The sequence below is a fragment of the Ascaphus truei genome, chromosome 5, assembly GCF_040206685.1.
Source record: "Ascaphus truei isolate aAscTru1 chromosome 5, aAscTru1.hap1, whole genome shotgun sequence".
Taxonomy (NCBI): domain Eukaryota; kingdom Metazoa; phylum Chordata; class Amphibia; order Anura; family Ascaphidae; genus Ascaphus; species Ascaphus truei.
The window spans coordinates 171,801,042-171,817,954 of record NC_134487.1 but is presented as its reverse complement, the minus strand read 5'-3'; the positions used below and the strand labels follow the sequence as shown (position 1 = coordinate 171,817,954).

At 44.0% G+C, this 16,913-nt stretch overlaps 1 protein-coding gene across 6 annotated transcripts in view; it reads right to left on the bottom strand.

The window, feature by feature from the left end:
* Nucleotides 1-14,421, bottom strand: part of LOC142495590 (glycerol-3-phosphate acyltransferase 2, mitochondrial-like) — a 54,456-nt gene extending 40,035 nt beyond the window's left edge. Inside the window, exons 1-8 of one of the 6 annotated variants that reach the window (XM_075601271.1) lie at nt 14,294-14,421; nt 13,687-13,769; nt 12,093-12,206; nt 11,607-11,680; nt 10,918-11,028; nt 9,775-9,927; nt 8,225-8,324; nt 6,049-6,188 (exon numbers count right to left, since the gene is read on the bottom strand). In XM_075601271.1, coding sequence (XP_075457386.1) covers nt 6,049-6,188; nt 8,225-8,324; nt 9,775-9,927; nt 10,918-11,028; nt 11,607-11,680; nt 12,093-12,206; nt 13,687-13,737 — 743 coding nt within the window. In that variant the 5' untranslated portion in view covers nt 13,738-13,769; nt 14,294-14,421. Of the gene's footprint in view, nt 1-6,048; nt 6,189-8,224; nt 8,325-9,774; nt 9,928-10,917; nt 11,029-11,606; nt 11,681-12,092; nt 12,207-13,686; nt 13,770-14,185; nt 14,271-14,293 lie in introns of those variants that run through there. The other 5 variants (XM_075601266.1, XM_075601268.1, XM_075601269.1 and 2 more) reach the window with 5 other exon arrangements.
* Nucleotides 14,422-16,913: the final 2,492 nt, after the last annotated feature.

Below are 16,913 nucleotides of genomic sequence, written 5' to 3'. Positions count from 1 at the left end.
GTGAGATACAGGGGGGGATTGATGCGAGATGCAGGGAGGGATTGATGCGAGATGCAGGTGGGGGATTGATGTGAGATGCAGGGGGGGGATTGGTGTGAGATGCAGGGGGGGGGGATTGATGTGAGATGCAGGGGGGGGGATTGATGTGAGATGCAGGGGGGGGATTGATGTGAGATGCAGGGGGGGGATTGATGTGAGATGCAGGGGGGGGATTGATGCGAGATGCAGGGGGGGATTGATGCGAGATGCAGGGAGGGATTGATGCGAGATGCAGGGAGGGATTGATGCGAGATGCAGGGGGGGATTGATGCGAGATGCAGGGGGGGATTGATGCGAGATGCAGGGGGGGATTGATGCGAGATGCAGGGGGGGATTGATGCGAGATGCAGGGGGGGATTGATGCGAGATGCAGGGGGTGATTAATGCGAGATGCAGGGGGGGATTGATGCGAGATGCAGGGGGGGATTGATGCGAGATGCAGGGGGGGATTGATGCGAGATGCAGGGGGGGATTGATGCGAGATGCAGGGGGAGAGTGATGCGAGATGCAGGGGGAGAGTGATGCGAGATGCAGGGGGAGAGTGATGCGAGATGCAGGGGGAGAGTGATGCGAGATGCAGGGGGAGAGTGATGCGAGATGCAGGGGGAGAGTGATGCGAGATGCAGGGGGAGAGTGATGCGAGATGCAGGGGGAGAGTGATGCGAGATGCAGGGGGAGAGTGATGCGAGATGCAGGGGGAGAGTGATGCGAGATGCAGGGGGAGAGTGATGCGAGATGCAGGGGGAGAGTGATGCGAGATGCAGGGGGAGAGTGATGCGAGATGCAGGGGGAGAGTGATGCGAGATGCAGGGGAGAGTAATGCGAGATGCAGGGGGAGAGTAATGCGAGATGCAGGGGGAGAGTGATGCGAGATGCAGGGGGAGTGATGCGAGATGCAGGGGGAGAGTGATGCGGGATGCAGGAAGAGAGTGATGTGAGATGCAGGGGGAGAGTGATGTGAGATGCAGGGGGAGAGTGATGTGAGATGCAGGGGGAGAGTGATGTGAGATGCAGGGGGAGAGTGATGTGAGATGCAGGGGGAGAGTGATGTGAGATGCAGGGGGAGAGTGATGCGGGATGCAGGAAGAGAGTGATGTGAGATGCAGGGGGAGAGTGATGTGAGATGCAGGGGGAGAGTGATGTGAGATGCAGGGGGAGAGTGATGTGAGATGCAGGGGGAGAGTGATGTGAGATGCAGGGGGAGAGTGATGTGAGATGCAGGGAGGGTTTGATGCGAGATGCAGAGGGGGTGATGTGAGATGCGGGGGGGTGATGTGAGGTGCAGGGGGGAGAGGGTGATGTGAGGTACAGGGGGGGAGAGGGTGATGTGAAGTGCAGTGGGGGAGAGGGTGATGTGAGGTGCAGGGGGGGGAAATGGGAGGTGTGATGTGGAGGGGGAGTATTGTGTGTGTGGGTGAGGGGATGAGATGGGCTTGAGAGAGATATAGGGGGGAGTCTCACAAAGGCAGCCGACACTGGGGGTAGGGGGCGGTAGGGGCAATGGAAACTGTTGTCCTGGGCCCCAGAAAAGTAGTCTACGGCCCTGTCTAGTACGTACATACATGGTGACCGAAACGTCGGGCTCCTGTGTCATGAATCAATAATCACCCTCTAGTTTGCATTCATTTTGTCTGGTGCAGATAATTATATAATATACAGATGTGGCCTCTTGTTCTCTGCTATTTGAACGGGACCCGCGCTGTGTTAAGACGATTGGCCATTAGTCTGGCTGCAGAAATCGCACAGTAATCTTGCAGCATTTCTGTGAGATAGCCACAGATTTTCCAAAGGCAAGTGGTTGGATACAGGCTGCCGCATCTGTATAGCCATCACTACAACTGACAAGGGGCTGCGACCCACAAAACTTTATTTTCTCTGCAAAATAAAATTGAAATAAATTTGTGAAATGTCGTTGTGACCACAGCTCATCTGTTGAGTGCAATTAAAAATTAAAAAAGTGTGTGTGTATATATATATATATATATATATATATATACACACACACACACACACACACACACACACACACACACACACACACACACACACACACACACACACACACACACACACACACACACACACACATTTATTTATTATACTGTAGATAGAGGTATCGGTACCGTGTTAGCCGAGCTTTAATAATCAAAAATGAATAGACGATACCGTTCTGTGGCTAACAAAATGCTTTAATGTTTGCAAGCTTTCGATATACACTGATCTGTTCTTCCGGCAGTGTTACAATGAGTGAAGCCAAAAGAGGTTTTTTTTTACTTTAAAACAGTGCATACTGGAATGTGATCTGTGATTGAAGTCTATCCCTCCCCCTGTGCAGTATGCGTTTTATGACTTGAGGTGTTAAATGGTCCCTGAATGTTAGTGATGTAATGAAATAATTCCTTTTACAATGATGCGCTCATTATGGAACCCATGTATATAACTTGAGTCACTAATGTCTATGTTAAAATGTAACCTTTATTTATAATCAATAACATAAAATAAGGTAGGTTAAAAGATTAAACTAATTTAAAGCCATCACCCTAATTCACAAAACAGGGAAAAACCTGACTGTCGCAACTATAAACCGATATCACTCCAATGTTACCACATATGTATCAAACACATCCAAAATACCAACAATGCTACAGACATTAGATATTGAGAAAGCGTTCAACACAGTGGACTGGACTTATCTTTCCACCACACTATGAGCTTTTGGATTAAAAGGGGACTTTTTAAACTGGGTGAGGCTCCTTTATAGATCAGCAGCTGCCTTAATATGTGATGCACCTCAAATACCCTGCCAATTAAGAACGGTACTAGATAAGGCGGCCGCTTATCCCCTCTTATTTGCTCTCATAATTGAGCCACTACCCATAAGCACACATAATGATCCCAAAATTTCTGTTCCAAGTATAGATTCCCAGGAGTAAAAGCTCCCTACGGCTGAGACACCGGTGGCCACTGCTGCGTGTGCGGCGGGAACAAGATCCGCTCCTCTATGGTGCCGGGCCCAGTAGCTGCCTGCACGCGCATGTAGAGATCGCGATGCACGACCACATCGCGACGATCCCCCCCTTCCCTCCCCCCCCTGTTGCAAGCTTCTGCTCTTCAATTACAGACTGCAGATCGCGGCTTTCACCCGCGTGCGCTTGCAGCAGTGAACACTGGGGCTGTAGCCTTATGTTCGACGACGACATACTCTTAACAATAACCACGGTCATGACATCCCTTCCCATCTTGTTCAATGGATTCAGCTTGAGAAAATCTCTGGTTTTAAATTAACAGCAAGCCTTAAATATAAACCTGCCGCAGGAAGTGGCCAAACCTCGCTCTCTGAAACTTCACTGTCACTTGGCAAAAAGAAAGTTTGACGTACCTGTTAAAGTGATGTTAAAGCTGCTCTATTTAAATCTGAAACTCACAAGCCCTTTATCCCCTGTATCAAGTTTTCCAACTATCTGTCCATGAAATTACAGTGAATTGACTGTATAACCTCTGTTCTTTTTTTTTTTTAACTTGTTCTTTATTTGGATTTTTCCCCCTTTTACCCCCCTCCCCTCGAACTCTATCAGATGGGTTGAGATTGAGAATGCCTTCTCCAAACCACAACCGATCATTTCCATGCTTTGGTTGCCTAAGCCCCAAAGAGAATGCCACAATATCCTACTCCCCACAACCCAACACTTCAATTATGGGACAAAGTTGACTTCAGAAAGGAACTGATAACCTCCGACTCAAAGATGCTACCACTATTTCACAAGAGCATTATCAAGTGACTTACTCACAGACTCCAAGATCAAACCCCAACTACATCTACAGTAAGAGTCAAACCAGACACCCAACCTGGAACTATTCCGGAACATAAAAGATCAGACACATCATCTTATCCTACTTTGCCAACAAATAGTCCAGTAGCAACACCGCATTTAAAAGGGTTTCCTTATCCATACCGCTATATAAAGGACTTATTACTACTCTGTACCAATCCCTAATCCCACTAGGTCATGAAAAAGACGAGCTATATTAAATGATGGGAAACCGATTTGGGACGAGGCCCCCGGACCTTCAGCCCGGGAAGATGTATGGAAAACAGTAACCTCAGTCTTCACCAACTCAGTTACAAAAGAAAACAGTTATAAAGTGCATTACCATTGGTACATGACCCCCGACAGGCTGAACAAAACGTTTAAACAAACCACTCCGAAACACTTCCAGGTTTGCGGCCAAGGGGGCACGATGTTGCACATGTGGTGGAAGTGCCCATTCAATAGACTATGGTCTGAAGTATTCAACCTAATACTTCATTCGATATAACAATTAAAACAGATTCCTGGTCGGCCCTCCTGAACAGACCATTCCGAAACATGACATATAATAGTTGCAAACTTAGCTCGCACAACCCAAGCTCTCACGAAAATAATGAATGAAGTCCAGCAAACTCTTCAATATGAGAAGATAACATCTAAATGACAACGTGTAAATTCAGATCTGGGAACCCTGGCTGGACAGCATGGGTGGCATTAGACTTGACCCAACCTCTCTTTCCCGGTGAATACCACAAATTGTATAGCCCCTGGAATAAATTGTATTCGCCAGCTACTAGTTCATGTCTCTCACCAAGACTGGAACATACCTGACTTGACTAAGCAACGTTTATTACCGAAACTTCGGCTGCTTATTAACTGTAACCAATGTCATTTTAGAATATTGATGCAATGTACCACTAGCACTTCCCCTTCGACTCCCCAACCCCTACTTTTTTTACGCTCCATCACCCCCCCCCTCCTATTTTGCTTACTGTACCAATTGTAAAACATACTGGACACCTAACAAGCTCCTATTGAACCCCCAAAATAACCACAACATATATATAAGCATATGAGTGTCACAGAGGAGTGCTACTGAGCATGGCAATATATATTTAAAACCAGAGACAGAACATAAAACACAGACAAAGCTCAGTTTTAGCACATCCAGTAACTCACCCCCTCCCACATTTAAATGGTTAAGGGCTCACTCCATAGCATCTTCCACTCAGGGGAGCTTGCGTGCTTGCAGTATGGTTGTGACAACTCTAATACAGAGTGCTTTTCCTGGTAATGTACAGGTTAATAAAAGCTTCAATCAGACTTAGAACTTTGCAACTAATATTAACAGATTTACTATAAATCATTCTTCCTGTTATTACACAGGTTATTAAGAATTTATATTAGCGTTAGGGACCCCTGAATTGTGGTCTGCCGTGCAGTTGGCTCAGGGGCTTACAACAATTTTGGCCAAAAATGTTAAACTAAAAGACCATTTTACTTAATAGATATTTATTTATACATATATATTTAGGCACTGTACCGTGTATGAGTTTCACTGGATGTGCTAAAACTGAGCTTTGTCTGTGTTTTATGTTCTGTCTCTGGTTTTAAATGTACCAATTGTAAGACAATGTCTTAAAATTAAAAATCTAAAGTTTAACAGTAAATAACTAACTAAAAGGAAAATGAATAAAACGGAGATGCACTGTTTTCACTGCTACTATCAAGTGTTTGTCTTTTTCACAATGTGTTCCTCTCACTCTGTTCTAATAAATTAGCATTTTCTTATCTTTACATTCTTATTTATCTCCTTTAAATTGCTTCTGTGATGAATTTGATTTATGTAAATCACTCAGGCACTGATGGTGATGCATACAATACAAAGTAAAATTGTCTAGAAGATAATGGCTACAGCACTTAAGCAGGAATAAAGTACTGAAAGTGGGGGGGGGGGGTGGGTGAAGGGGGAGGAAGGAGGGAAGAAACAGAAATATGAATTCATTGTAACTGCACAAATATTTTACAGGCACAAGTGCTGAACAGCTGACAATCTAAATTTCTGATACATGGAGATACAGTGACAGAGCTACCGCTGAAACCAACCTTCTTCCTCGTCAAGGACCGGACCTTGTACCATTCTGTCCCGCCGGGCTGCACGAGTCTAAGAGAAAGTGGGATCAGGGTGTCATCACCTCACCTGAGCAACGGGGGGCAGTTCATCCCATCCCATGCAACACGGGGCACCCCAAAATTCTGCGAGAAGAGGAGGAACGGGAGGAGGAGGTTGTCCAACCAGGAACAGTGAACCGAGAGGAAAACCAGTGGGGTCCCAGGGCACTGAGAGAGGAGAGAGCAGGACTTTCACTGACCACCAGAAACCACACCAATATTACCAGTTAGAGGCAGCCCCTTCCTAGGACCAAAATGGCAGCAACATGTTTAAGGGGTTAAATATTGGTGATTGACAACATTACTCCCCTCCGTCCCCAAAAATGGCTGTTACACTTTCCCTGTTAGTTGTTTTTATAAACAAACACAGATGACACCACCAAAAGCAGACTTGTTCTATTTCAGATAATACTTAAAGGAGCTGTGCCCCCTACTATGTTCATTTCGCCCCCCTTTATTTTACATGTTTATGAAGCAGGAGTTTTCTGGAGCTGAACAGCATTAATTTCAGCCCAGGACCCCCTGCTTCCAGAGATGCCACTGGTACAGTCCCCTCCATGGGAAACAAAATGGTGGTTCAAATGTCCTGCGTGCCAATTTGAGCCCATTACATTATTTGTTGCGGCTTCATGTTGGCTTGCATAACCCGTGGGGTTTAAACCTCCATGAAGTACCGGTGTATCTTCTCCAGTATCTCAGAAAGCAGAGGTTCCCCGGAGCTGAAATTAATGCAGTTCATCTCCGGAGACCCCTTTGATGACAGGGGTAGATTTGGCTGCTTTTAAAAAAAGGTTAAGCCCGCCAGTACCACTACCTGTAAATAATATAAAGGTATTTATTAATGTTCCTTTTTCCCCTCCTGTGTATGCATACTGTGCCTACATTGGGCTGATGTTATATTTTGTAGCCTCGTTCCAGCACTTCGGGAACCAGGGGTTAACCCATGTTAAATGTTTTAAATGTGCGGTCATTTGCTGTGGAGAATGGGTATACCAGTATCCAGTGTCCACACAAAGGCGATCCTGGGCGAGATAAGGTGAGTGGCTTGGGACATTGTCAAGCAAGGCAGGGCGGTGTACTCTGGTGTGGGGAAAGTAGCTCCCCGTGGGGGGACCATTGTTCGGCTGAGACACTGAGTCGCCTCTCCCTTCAGGGGTTATTTGAAGGACCAGGGGAACCGTAGCCAGGACTGTGCCCTGTAGGCGTGATTCCCATTGGTCCGTTCAGTTGCCCCACTCAACGGGCTGTCCTGGCAGTCAAGTAACCTCCTCTCACTCAGGATTTGTCCAATCAAGCCCTCATTCACTGATTGGACCCTGAAGACAATCCCCTCTGGGATTGGTCGGCCCTCCGTCCTCCATGTTGGTGGATGGAGATCGAGAAATATATGAGGAAGAACCCGGCTTTGTTTCCGGAATCTTACTCTGGAGTGTTCGAAGAGCCGAAATGGACCCATTAAAACTCCAAAGTCATCCGAGGGTGTTTCCGGAGGAGTTTGTAGGGAAGAGAAAGCGGGAACTTTTAAAACTGCTGGCAAGCAGAGTACAAGGCAGGACTCCCTATACTACCGAGGACAGCGGTGCAAGGTTGGGACTGTGTCTCGGGGTAAACGCCTGGACAGAGGTCCCCGCACCTAGGACTTTAAGTTATTCCCCTAGTTCGGTGAGTTTGTGTGTCTCTTTTATGTACTGGAGGTTTGTGGAAACTTTTTCCAATAAATTCACTTTTGTTCAACTCTGCATTTCTGTCTAGTGCATTGATCACTGCTGTAATGGTCCTGGTCTCCAGTGACAACCCCGTGCTTTCTTTACAGGTTAAAAAAAGGAGGGTCCCAGAGGGAAATGTTAAATGAAATAGGCAACAACACTTGAGAGCAGTAACACTCACATTTATGTCATCAATATAAAATATAACCAATACAATAAAATTTCACCCAGGAGAAGAACTCACCCCATGAAACAGCGATGTCCACCATTACCAATTACCAAGAATTGATGCGAAAAAAATTGCATCACGTGAACACATCCCAAATAAATATATTACACAAGGGCATCAGGGCACTTTCCAGTACATTCCTGTACAAGAGCATCTTCTAACATATAACATTGCCTTGTGGCTACAAAAGACTGCCACAGTCAATATCTAAATGATATTGTCAATGTCATCAGACCTGCTTGAAAGCATGACACAGTAGATTTTCTCACCGCGTTAGACGCCTGTCGGACTATGGCAATCTGCCCCAGATGGAGCTGGACGTTCACAAAGAGGGAATTTAATAGCTTCACCAGGAACCAGTAAGTAACTCTGAGGAGGAGAGAGTGAGATAGAAAGGGGGAGAAAGAAGGAGAGAGAGAAGCAAAGGTGAGAGAGATTGTGATTAAGGGAGAGTTAGAGAAAGGCGAGAGAGGGAGTAAATAAGAGACAGAGTAAATAAGAGAAAGAGAAAAGGGGCAAAATATAAGATAAGACCAGAGAATTTTAGACAAGAGAGAAGGAGAAAGTGAACTGTTACTTTGTAGCTTATAACAGGCACACAGATACCCAGCAAGCTCTAAGAAACCCCCCAAAATTACCACAAAATATATATATGTATATAAGTGTCAAAAGGAGTGCTACTGGGTGTGGCTAAATATATAACACAAGAAGCAAAGAAGTCCAGAGCAACATCCAATGTGACAAAAATATGCAGTGAAATACCCATATATCTCTTGAAAAGGGGTCATTTAGTTAACCCTTTGGCCAAAGCGTATAAGCCTACGAGCCACATTAAGGCATGACCAAATTCGCAGGTCCTAACACTAACTGATTACAATTCTTATTTACCTCTATAATTAGAAGAATGGCCCTAGCATTGTGCCAGGTTCACCAGCTGCATGAAAAGAAAACCTGCTTACTTGGAAAGTGGGGAGGGGCGAGCTTAAACCCTGGGAGGGAGGAGCCACTGACCTCCAAAACATCCGAGACCAGCTGGACAAAGTTAATAAACACACAGATACCCAGCAAGCTCTAAGAACCCCCCACTTTCCAAGTAAGCAGGTTTTCTTTTCACGCAGCTGGTTGTGACAGGTTCAATGCTAGCACCATTCTTCCTCTAATTATAGAGGTAAATAAGAATTGTAATCAGTTAGTGTTAGGACCTGCGTATTTGTTCATGCCTTGATGTGGCTCACAGGCTTATACGATTTGGCCAAAGGGTTAACTAAATTACCCTTTTTCAAGAGATATACAGTATAGGTATTTCACTGTGTATTTTTGTCATATTGGATGTTGCTCTGGACTTCTTTGTTTCTTGTAGCTTATAACAGGATCAATGCAATTGACAACACATAAGGACCATTAAACCCAGCTAATATACGGATTTTCATAAAATATTTGACCTCATCGCATCCCCAGATTTTTCCCCACAACAGTGTCTACATCAAGCCTTTTTTAACTCTACACGGTGTCCACCACCATCACCTTCACTGGGAGGCTGTTCCATGCACCTACTGCCCTTTTAGTGAAGCAGAAGTTCACATACCTGAAGTGCACCCTGTATTCTAGATAAGGTTGGTGCTATAACTAGGTCAGGTTTCTAAGAAGTCTCTTATTAAAAGTAATTAACCTACTAGAGCTGTAATTACCATTACGGCATCTTGCATACTGTAGGTAGAAACCTGGCCCTTGAGGATGGAAGTTTGGACTGCCCTGTTCTAATCAATGTCTGATAACCAGTCGCCCAATCACATAAAAAACTGAAGGACTAAAACATTACCGAATGAGAAAAGGGGAGAGAGGGCTCTGAATGTGTCTGATAACTTTCAACACCTCCACGTGACATTTACTGGCGAAGATTGGAGCGCTTACAGGACCTGCTGATTTAACATCTCCATCCAGAGCAGGAACTTGATCTATCACTGACTGTACACTGAGGAAGGGAGGAAAGAGAGAGCAAAAGAGTTCAGGGAGGGGGAGAAAGAGGGGGAACGAGGGTTGAGGGGGAAACAAGTGTGTTCAGGGAGAGGGGGAAACAAGAGTGTTCAGGGAGAGGGGGAAACAAGAGTGTTCAGGGAGAGGGGGAAACAAGAGTGTCAGGGAGAGGGTGAAACAAGAGTGTTCAGGGAGAGGGGAAAACAAGAGTGTTCAGGGAGAGGGGGAAACAAGAGTGTTCAGGGAGAGGGAAACAAGAGTGTTCAGGGAGAGGGGGAAACAAGAGTGTTCAGGGAGAGGGGGAAACAAGAGTGTTCAGGGAGAGGGGGATACAAGAGTGTTCAGGGAGAGGGGGAAACAAGAGTGTTCAGGGAGAGGGGGAAACAAGAGTGTTCAGGGAGAGGGGGAAACAAGTGTGTTCAGGGAGAGGGGGAAACAAGAGTGTTCAAGGAGAGGGGGAAACAAGAGTGTTCAGGAAGAGTGGGAAACAAGAGTGTTCAGGGAGAGGGGGATACAAGAGTGTTCAGGGAGAAACGAGAGAGTTTAGGGAGAAAGAGGGGGAAACAAGAGTGTTCAGGGAGAGGGAGAAAGAGGGGGAAACAAGAGAGGTCAGAAAGAGGGAGAAACAAGAGAGTTCAGGGAGAGGGGGAAACGAGAGCGTTCAAGGACAGGGAGAAAAGAGAGAATTCAGGAAGAGGGAGAGACGAGAAAATTCAGGGAGAGGGAGAAAGAGGGGGAAACGAGAGTTCAGTGAGAAAGAGGAAATGTTCAGGGAGAGGGAACAGGGAGAGAACGAAGGAACGAGAGAAATCAGAGAGAGTGGAGGAGATAAATTAGGAAGAGAGGGGAGTGAGAGAAATCAAGGGGAGACAGGAATCAGCGAAAGATGGAAAGAGACATCTCAGAGGCAAAGAAATTACCGGAAGAAAAAGACAGACCAAAAAATAGAAAGCATCGAGGAGAGAAAGAGACAAGAAGCAAAGAAAACCTTGAGTGTTTATAGATCGTCTCAGGTTGATCAAAGGACGAGTCTCTGTCAACTGGACGCTCCCAAATAAATAGGACACAGCTTAATCTTCTCACTAACCAACCCCGAAACCTGTAGATATAGAAAGAGGTACGAGGACAAGGTATGAGGGGGTACACCAATCAACCTCAGCCAGGCTCAGATTGGCCCACTTTGTACCCAAGGGAATCCCCAATACTAGGAGGACCCACAAGGTCCCGACGGACAAAATCTTGGGTCTGTTTGATTATATGTCAGTCTGTGAGTGCAGGGCGAATCAGCCTGCTCAGTGTTGATCACTATATGTATGTGAATATATCTGTATGTATAAGTGTATACCTGTATGAGCATGTATGTACATATGCTAAGTTAAGGAAGATCAGAGCCTGTGTATACACTGTATGCATGAGTGCAAGTCCTATTATAACAATATGTTTCCCTCTGCGGGGCCTTAATATTCAAGTCTGATATGGACTTCAACCTCATATCCAGAAACATGAGAATAAGAGATGGGTGGTTGTATATTATTCCATCCACTCTTCGCCTCGAATAAGAACAGAGCAAGAAAAGCAGAGCTGGAACCTGACCTCATCCATGCCCCACACTCATCTAAACCACAGAGACAGGAAGAGATAAGAGCTCGCTGTGCACCCCCTCACATGACCCAGTACCTGCTGTCCGCTTCTGTCATGTGAAGTGCATTGTGAAATCCCAGCTCTGTATATCTCTTGTAAAAGAAGCTTTCCTGTGGAAAAAAAATTCCACTTAATGAGGACCAGACCTCTAGCCATACTCAATGGAACTTTCAGGACCTTTAAGTGGACACATTCGCTAAGCTGCCTTTGATCCTTTACTGATACTCAGTTGTCTGTCTGCCAGCCAGAAAGGGCAAATTTAAACCAGGGCCATCTTAGAAGAGGGCAAAAGCCTATCTAGTGAAAAACTAAAACCTCTTTGGGAGAGCTGGGTCTTTAGATGTAGTGTTCATATCTTTCAAGATCATCTAGATAAGACCACCCCAAAAAAGGGGGCAACGGAGAGAACTGTTTCATTAAAAAATGCTTTGCAATGCTTCTATCTGCTCTTAAAGATGCAATGGACATCTCATATTCCCATCACCTCTCTGTGCATCTCTTCCCCTCTCTGTCAACACTCACCATACTCTTGGGGGTACAAGACTGGCAAGAAAGCCCCACAAACGGACGATATTTCCCCAAGAAGGGGGTGACTGTCTCAATCCTTATCCCAGAGCCAAGGGGCCAGAGCCTGCTCTGAAACGACACAGATGGAAAAGTTGTACCCGCAATGAATAGACAGTGTGGAAGAGGAATTACATGAGAAGAGGGTACAGGCTAAGATATTACAAGGTACAGAAAAATCACACTGTATGTGGCACAGAGGAAGTGCAGAGAGAACTTTTAGAATTATCTGTATAATAAGGTTCTGTCGCTTGTATTATAGGAAGCACATTTGTGTACTGATTTCACAGCTGGACAACAAACAAAATATACGCTACTGCAGTGTTTCTACACCCACTCCTGGGCAGCCCTACCAGACCAGGTTTTAGGCATAACTAACTCATCTCACATTCCCATATAAGCAGTGGTGTTTTTGCAGGGGGAAAAAAAGTGCAAGAATCCTAAGCAATTTTTTTTTATATATATCTCAAAATAGTATAAGCCAGGTGCACACGATAAGTATAGAAAAACTGAAGATATAAGTATCAATAGGTGGGGTGCAGGCGGAAGGAAAGGGCACACCAACAAGTCCAGTGGATACAGAAGATTGAGAAGCCGCAGCACTCTCCAAGTTTCAGCAGAAACAGATTTATTCAACACATACAGTATGGCAATCAAATGTATCAGGAGCAATGTTTCGTCGTAGCGCATTCCGAGGGGAGATCCAATCGGAGTCGTGCCTTCTGCACACAGTATGGTGCATGACAACTGCTGTCTTCAAGGACGCTGTTGGCGGTTATGCATAAAGTATATAGCGATCGCTACGCAGGGGATTTTGTTGTAATGCCGTTAGTCTGCGGGATGAACGGTCCCTTTGTTTAATAGGTATGTGGTGTGGTGCCCAGCACTATCTGTGTTAATTGTAAGGCTACTGACGTATCACACATGCATAGATGTCACTCCCATGAGCACACACCTAGTTTTAATTGTTTGCACAGCTGTCACTGTTTGTTTTTTGGCGCCACCACTCACCTGCCCTATATAGGTCTGTTTATTGTGTGTGGTCAGTTAGAGATTGAGAAAGGACCGAGTGAGGAATGTTGCTCCCGATACAGGTCATTGCCATATGTGATGAATAAATCTGGTTTTGCCGATACTTGGAGAGTGCTGCGGATTCCCTACATTAAAAAAAATTATATATACTGTACTGTATATACATATATATGTCTTTATTTATATAGCGCCATTAATGTGAATAGCGCTTCACAGCAGTAATACACGTGATATATATATATATATAGACCCTCTCTCCCACTCAGAATCCAGCCCAATCCCAAATAATTTCATAATCACTATATGCAGTTTCTTGTTGATCCTAACAATAAGTGCTGGAACTTAGTTCCACCACAAAAATTGCCATGTATACACAGTACATTAGTATTTATGCTTGGTAATTCCTTTGTTATTCCTAAAGTCTGGTCTAGCCTGGTGCCACCAGGAGAGGGCAAAACATGCTGCCATACAGTCACCCCCTGGTGCAGAAGTTTCCAAAGGGTGATTATAAGTAATTTACCTGTACCTTGGAAGGACGTGTTTGCGTTTGTCCATCCCCTGATGCCATCATTACTGTGATCCTAGAATTTATATGATATAGATCTGTGAAACAAACACAAAATCAGACTCCTGCTGAAAATTGGAGAACTTTCCCTGCTCAGACAGTAACAGTCCAAAGGGATCAAGTGTCACAACTGGACCATTGCTGCTCCAGAAACCAGTGCCAATTTTAGCTCATATCTGCTTATCACTAAAACATCTCTAGTTCAATATAGGTCATATTACATGTAAGCACTACCGTGCTTTTCTGGTTGTAAGTTATAGATCATTCTATATAGTTTGAATTTTTATTTTTTATTTCTATATATAAACACACCTTTTACATTTGTGATAGCCCAACATAAACACAACCAGAAAACAAAAATGTAAGTGGCTTCTAACTAGTAATGAGTGTGACATCCTTTAAGTGAGTTAGGCTCATTAATGTGTGAATGTGACTTCCTCCCAGTGACACTAACTTCCAAATGAAGTTGCCTCCTGAGTGTGACTTCACTTTAATAGATGAGTCTCACTTCTAAAGAGTGATGCTGGCTCCTAGTGAGTATTAATACTTCCCGTGCTATTACCTGCATACTCCCCACACCGCAGACGTCACTGCCCCTCGCCGCCCACTTCCGGGTATCTGCACGTGTTGTGTTGCACAGTGTCACAACAGGGGAATAGGCGCAAGCGTAGCAGCTCCAAACCTCACCCTGGCGGATCGCGAACACCACGTGCCTGCGGGCGGAAGCGACGTGCAGTATGAGATAACCATGAGTAGGGCTCTGCGCCTATGGTAGTACTGTGACATGTTGTGTCATGACGTCACCTAGCGCAGTATGACATCTTGACAGACGATGTGATGTCATCATGCGTGCTGTGACATGAATGGGCTTAACATACATAACAAACGTGTGATATATGCATAGTGACAATATAATTATGACATTGTGACACTGATCATTGCAGTGTGTACACTGGACTGCGGCTGTGACATCAGCGGATGCATGACAGTGCCTATGAGATCAGTTGTATCATGACACCGCCAGGAATCTCACCTCGGGATCCAAATCAATAGGATCTGGGGGTTCAGGACCAAAAAATGACATTAGATGCATTTTTTTAAAATCAATCAGACCACTAAAGTCTATAATATCCTGATTTAAAAAAGAAATCCGTGAGACTGACTCCATAGCACTGAGACTCAGAATCAGTGAGACGTGACATCTGCAGCGCGGTGACGCCACGGGCTGTGCATGCAGGGCTCTGTGACACGTCCCAGCACTATTAATGTCTTTATAGCAGCCACTGTCAGATCAAAGCATCGACCCGCTGCCTAATTACATATTAGCTTCCGCGGCCTGGCCTAGCGCCATCCGATGGGTTTAGCCATGTTCAGCTCGCCAGCCTCACCTACTGGGGGCCGTGCTGCAGCAGCCAAGGAGTTAAGCCTCCCGCAGAAATGGGTTGGCACATATCACAATAGTGATCTCTTTAAATATCGCTATGCATAAACAATGCAGGAGGGAGAGAGCTGCGTTATCCTGAAGTGGGGAAAGCAGCAGGGCTATACTGAACAGGTCACGTGTGTGTTCCTGCGTGGGAAGCACACGCGGCGCTCTTTGTTTGCAAGCAATGCAGTTGGTATGACTTGTGCAGTTTGTGATTAAGCAAATTGATATACACACACACACACACACACACACACTCTCTCACACTTTTTCTATTGAGCATGTGTTTGTTGTGTTTTCTAGAAACCATAATACTAACTAAAGACAATTGGTGGTTGGTTACTTGGAGACACATGTGCCATGTTCCTAACTTTTCTCCCTGTTTTCTCTTCCCCCTCTTATCCCTTTCTCACGTGAAACTGACCACTGGGGTTGTTATGTTATGACCAAATGAATATAACAGTTTACAACCCTCTGTGGGCAACATATAAATATAATACCCTCTAAATGTAAATCTGTTTTCCATTTTTTTTATGCACACCATTATTAAAAAGTGGAATGTAATATTGATATGATTTTTTTTTATTGAATAGCATTAATATTCTCAATTATACTCTACGTTGTGGCACCATATTTAGAAACCAATTTACCATACAAACGTTACGATTGAATTAGTTGATATACAAATTTACAACCACATCTACCTGCTTGCTTTCCATATAATATTGTATACAGATTGATGCAAAGTAATGTCTTTCAAATAACATGTTCCGAATGGGGTCAGATTGTGATATAATTCCTTTAGTGTAAATGTGTATCTTTCACAATCAAATTGTATAATGTGTATATATATTTATTGGTTTCAACCCCTAGTTGTGTTCAGTCAAGTGAACACTTCCTGCCTTTTTTGTGCATATTTTCCCTCTGTCCAAATACAGTATATATCTATATCTCTTACTAAGGGGTGTTTATTTTCCTTTGGGTGAAAAGTCACTTTTCCCTAGATCAAAAATATTTTCCCTGTGAGATTTTTTCGTGTGAGCATTTCCATATGTGTATGTTAAGCATGTGTGGACTTAATGCCGCCCTATACATAATTTCCAAATGTACATCGTTGTCCATTCTTCCGTGCATATAATCTGTTAAGATGGATATAGGGTGTACCATCTACGAACATCTGTATTTGGCAGCTTAAAATATACCATATACTCAATTTATTTGAATAAATTCATATGCAACATTTCATTATTTGTGCATGCTGCATTGGATACAGATTGGATAGTGCTGTATCTAAAAATAACTTTGTTCTTCCTTGTATTAAAAAAATAAAGAAATCCAACAATATATACAAGATTTTGTTACTCATGTAATATGATCTGTTTTGAGTGTTATCGTGTACTGTATCTTGCTAAGTATAACTATGTATTTTATATGCATAGGAAAAAGCTGAGTAGCTATTCCCTGTAACTAAAAATTGTGAGTATTATAAACATTCCCTCAAGAATTGCCTCTTTACACTAACGCATTGTGACAACCCTTTAGGGTTCTATCTCTACATTTTTATTTTATTTTTAAATTGTAAAAAATTTTTCGTTTTCAATAGTAAGACTGTGTGTATTTTTTTTTCTTTGCTTGCTTTTTCCACTATTAGTAAGTACCTTTTGAAACACCCAAAATTCCTTATATGGATACTCTGAAGTCAAATAGGGTTAAAATACCCTGATTTTAAAGATACTCCTGGTATATATCCAATTAA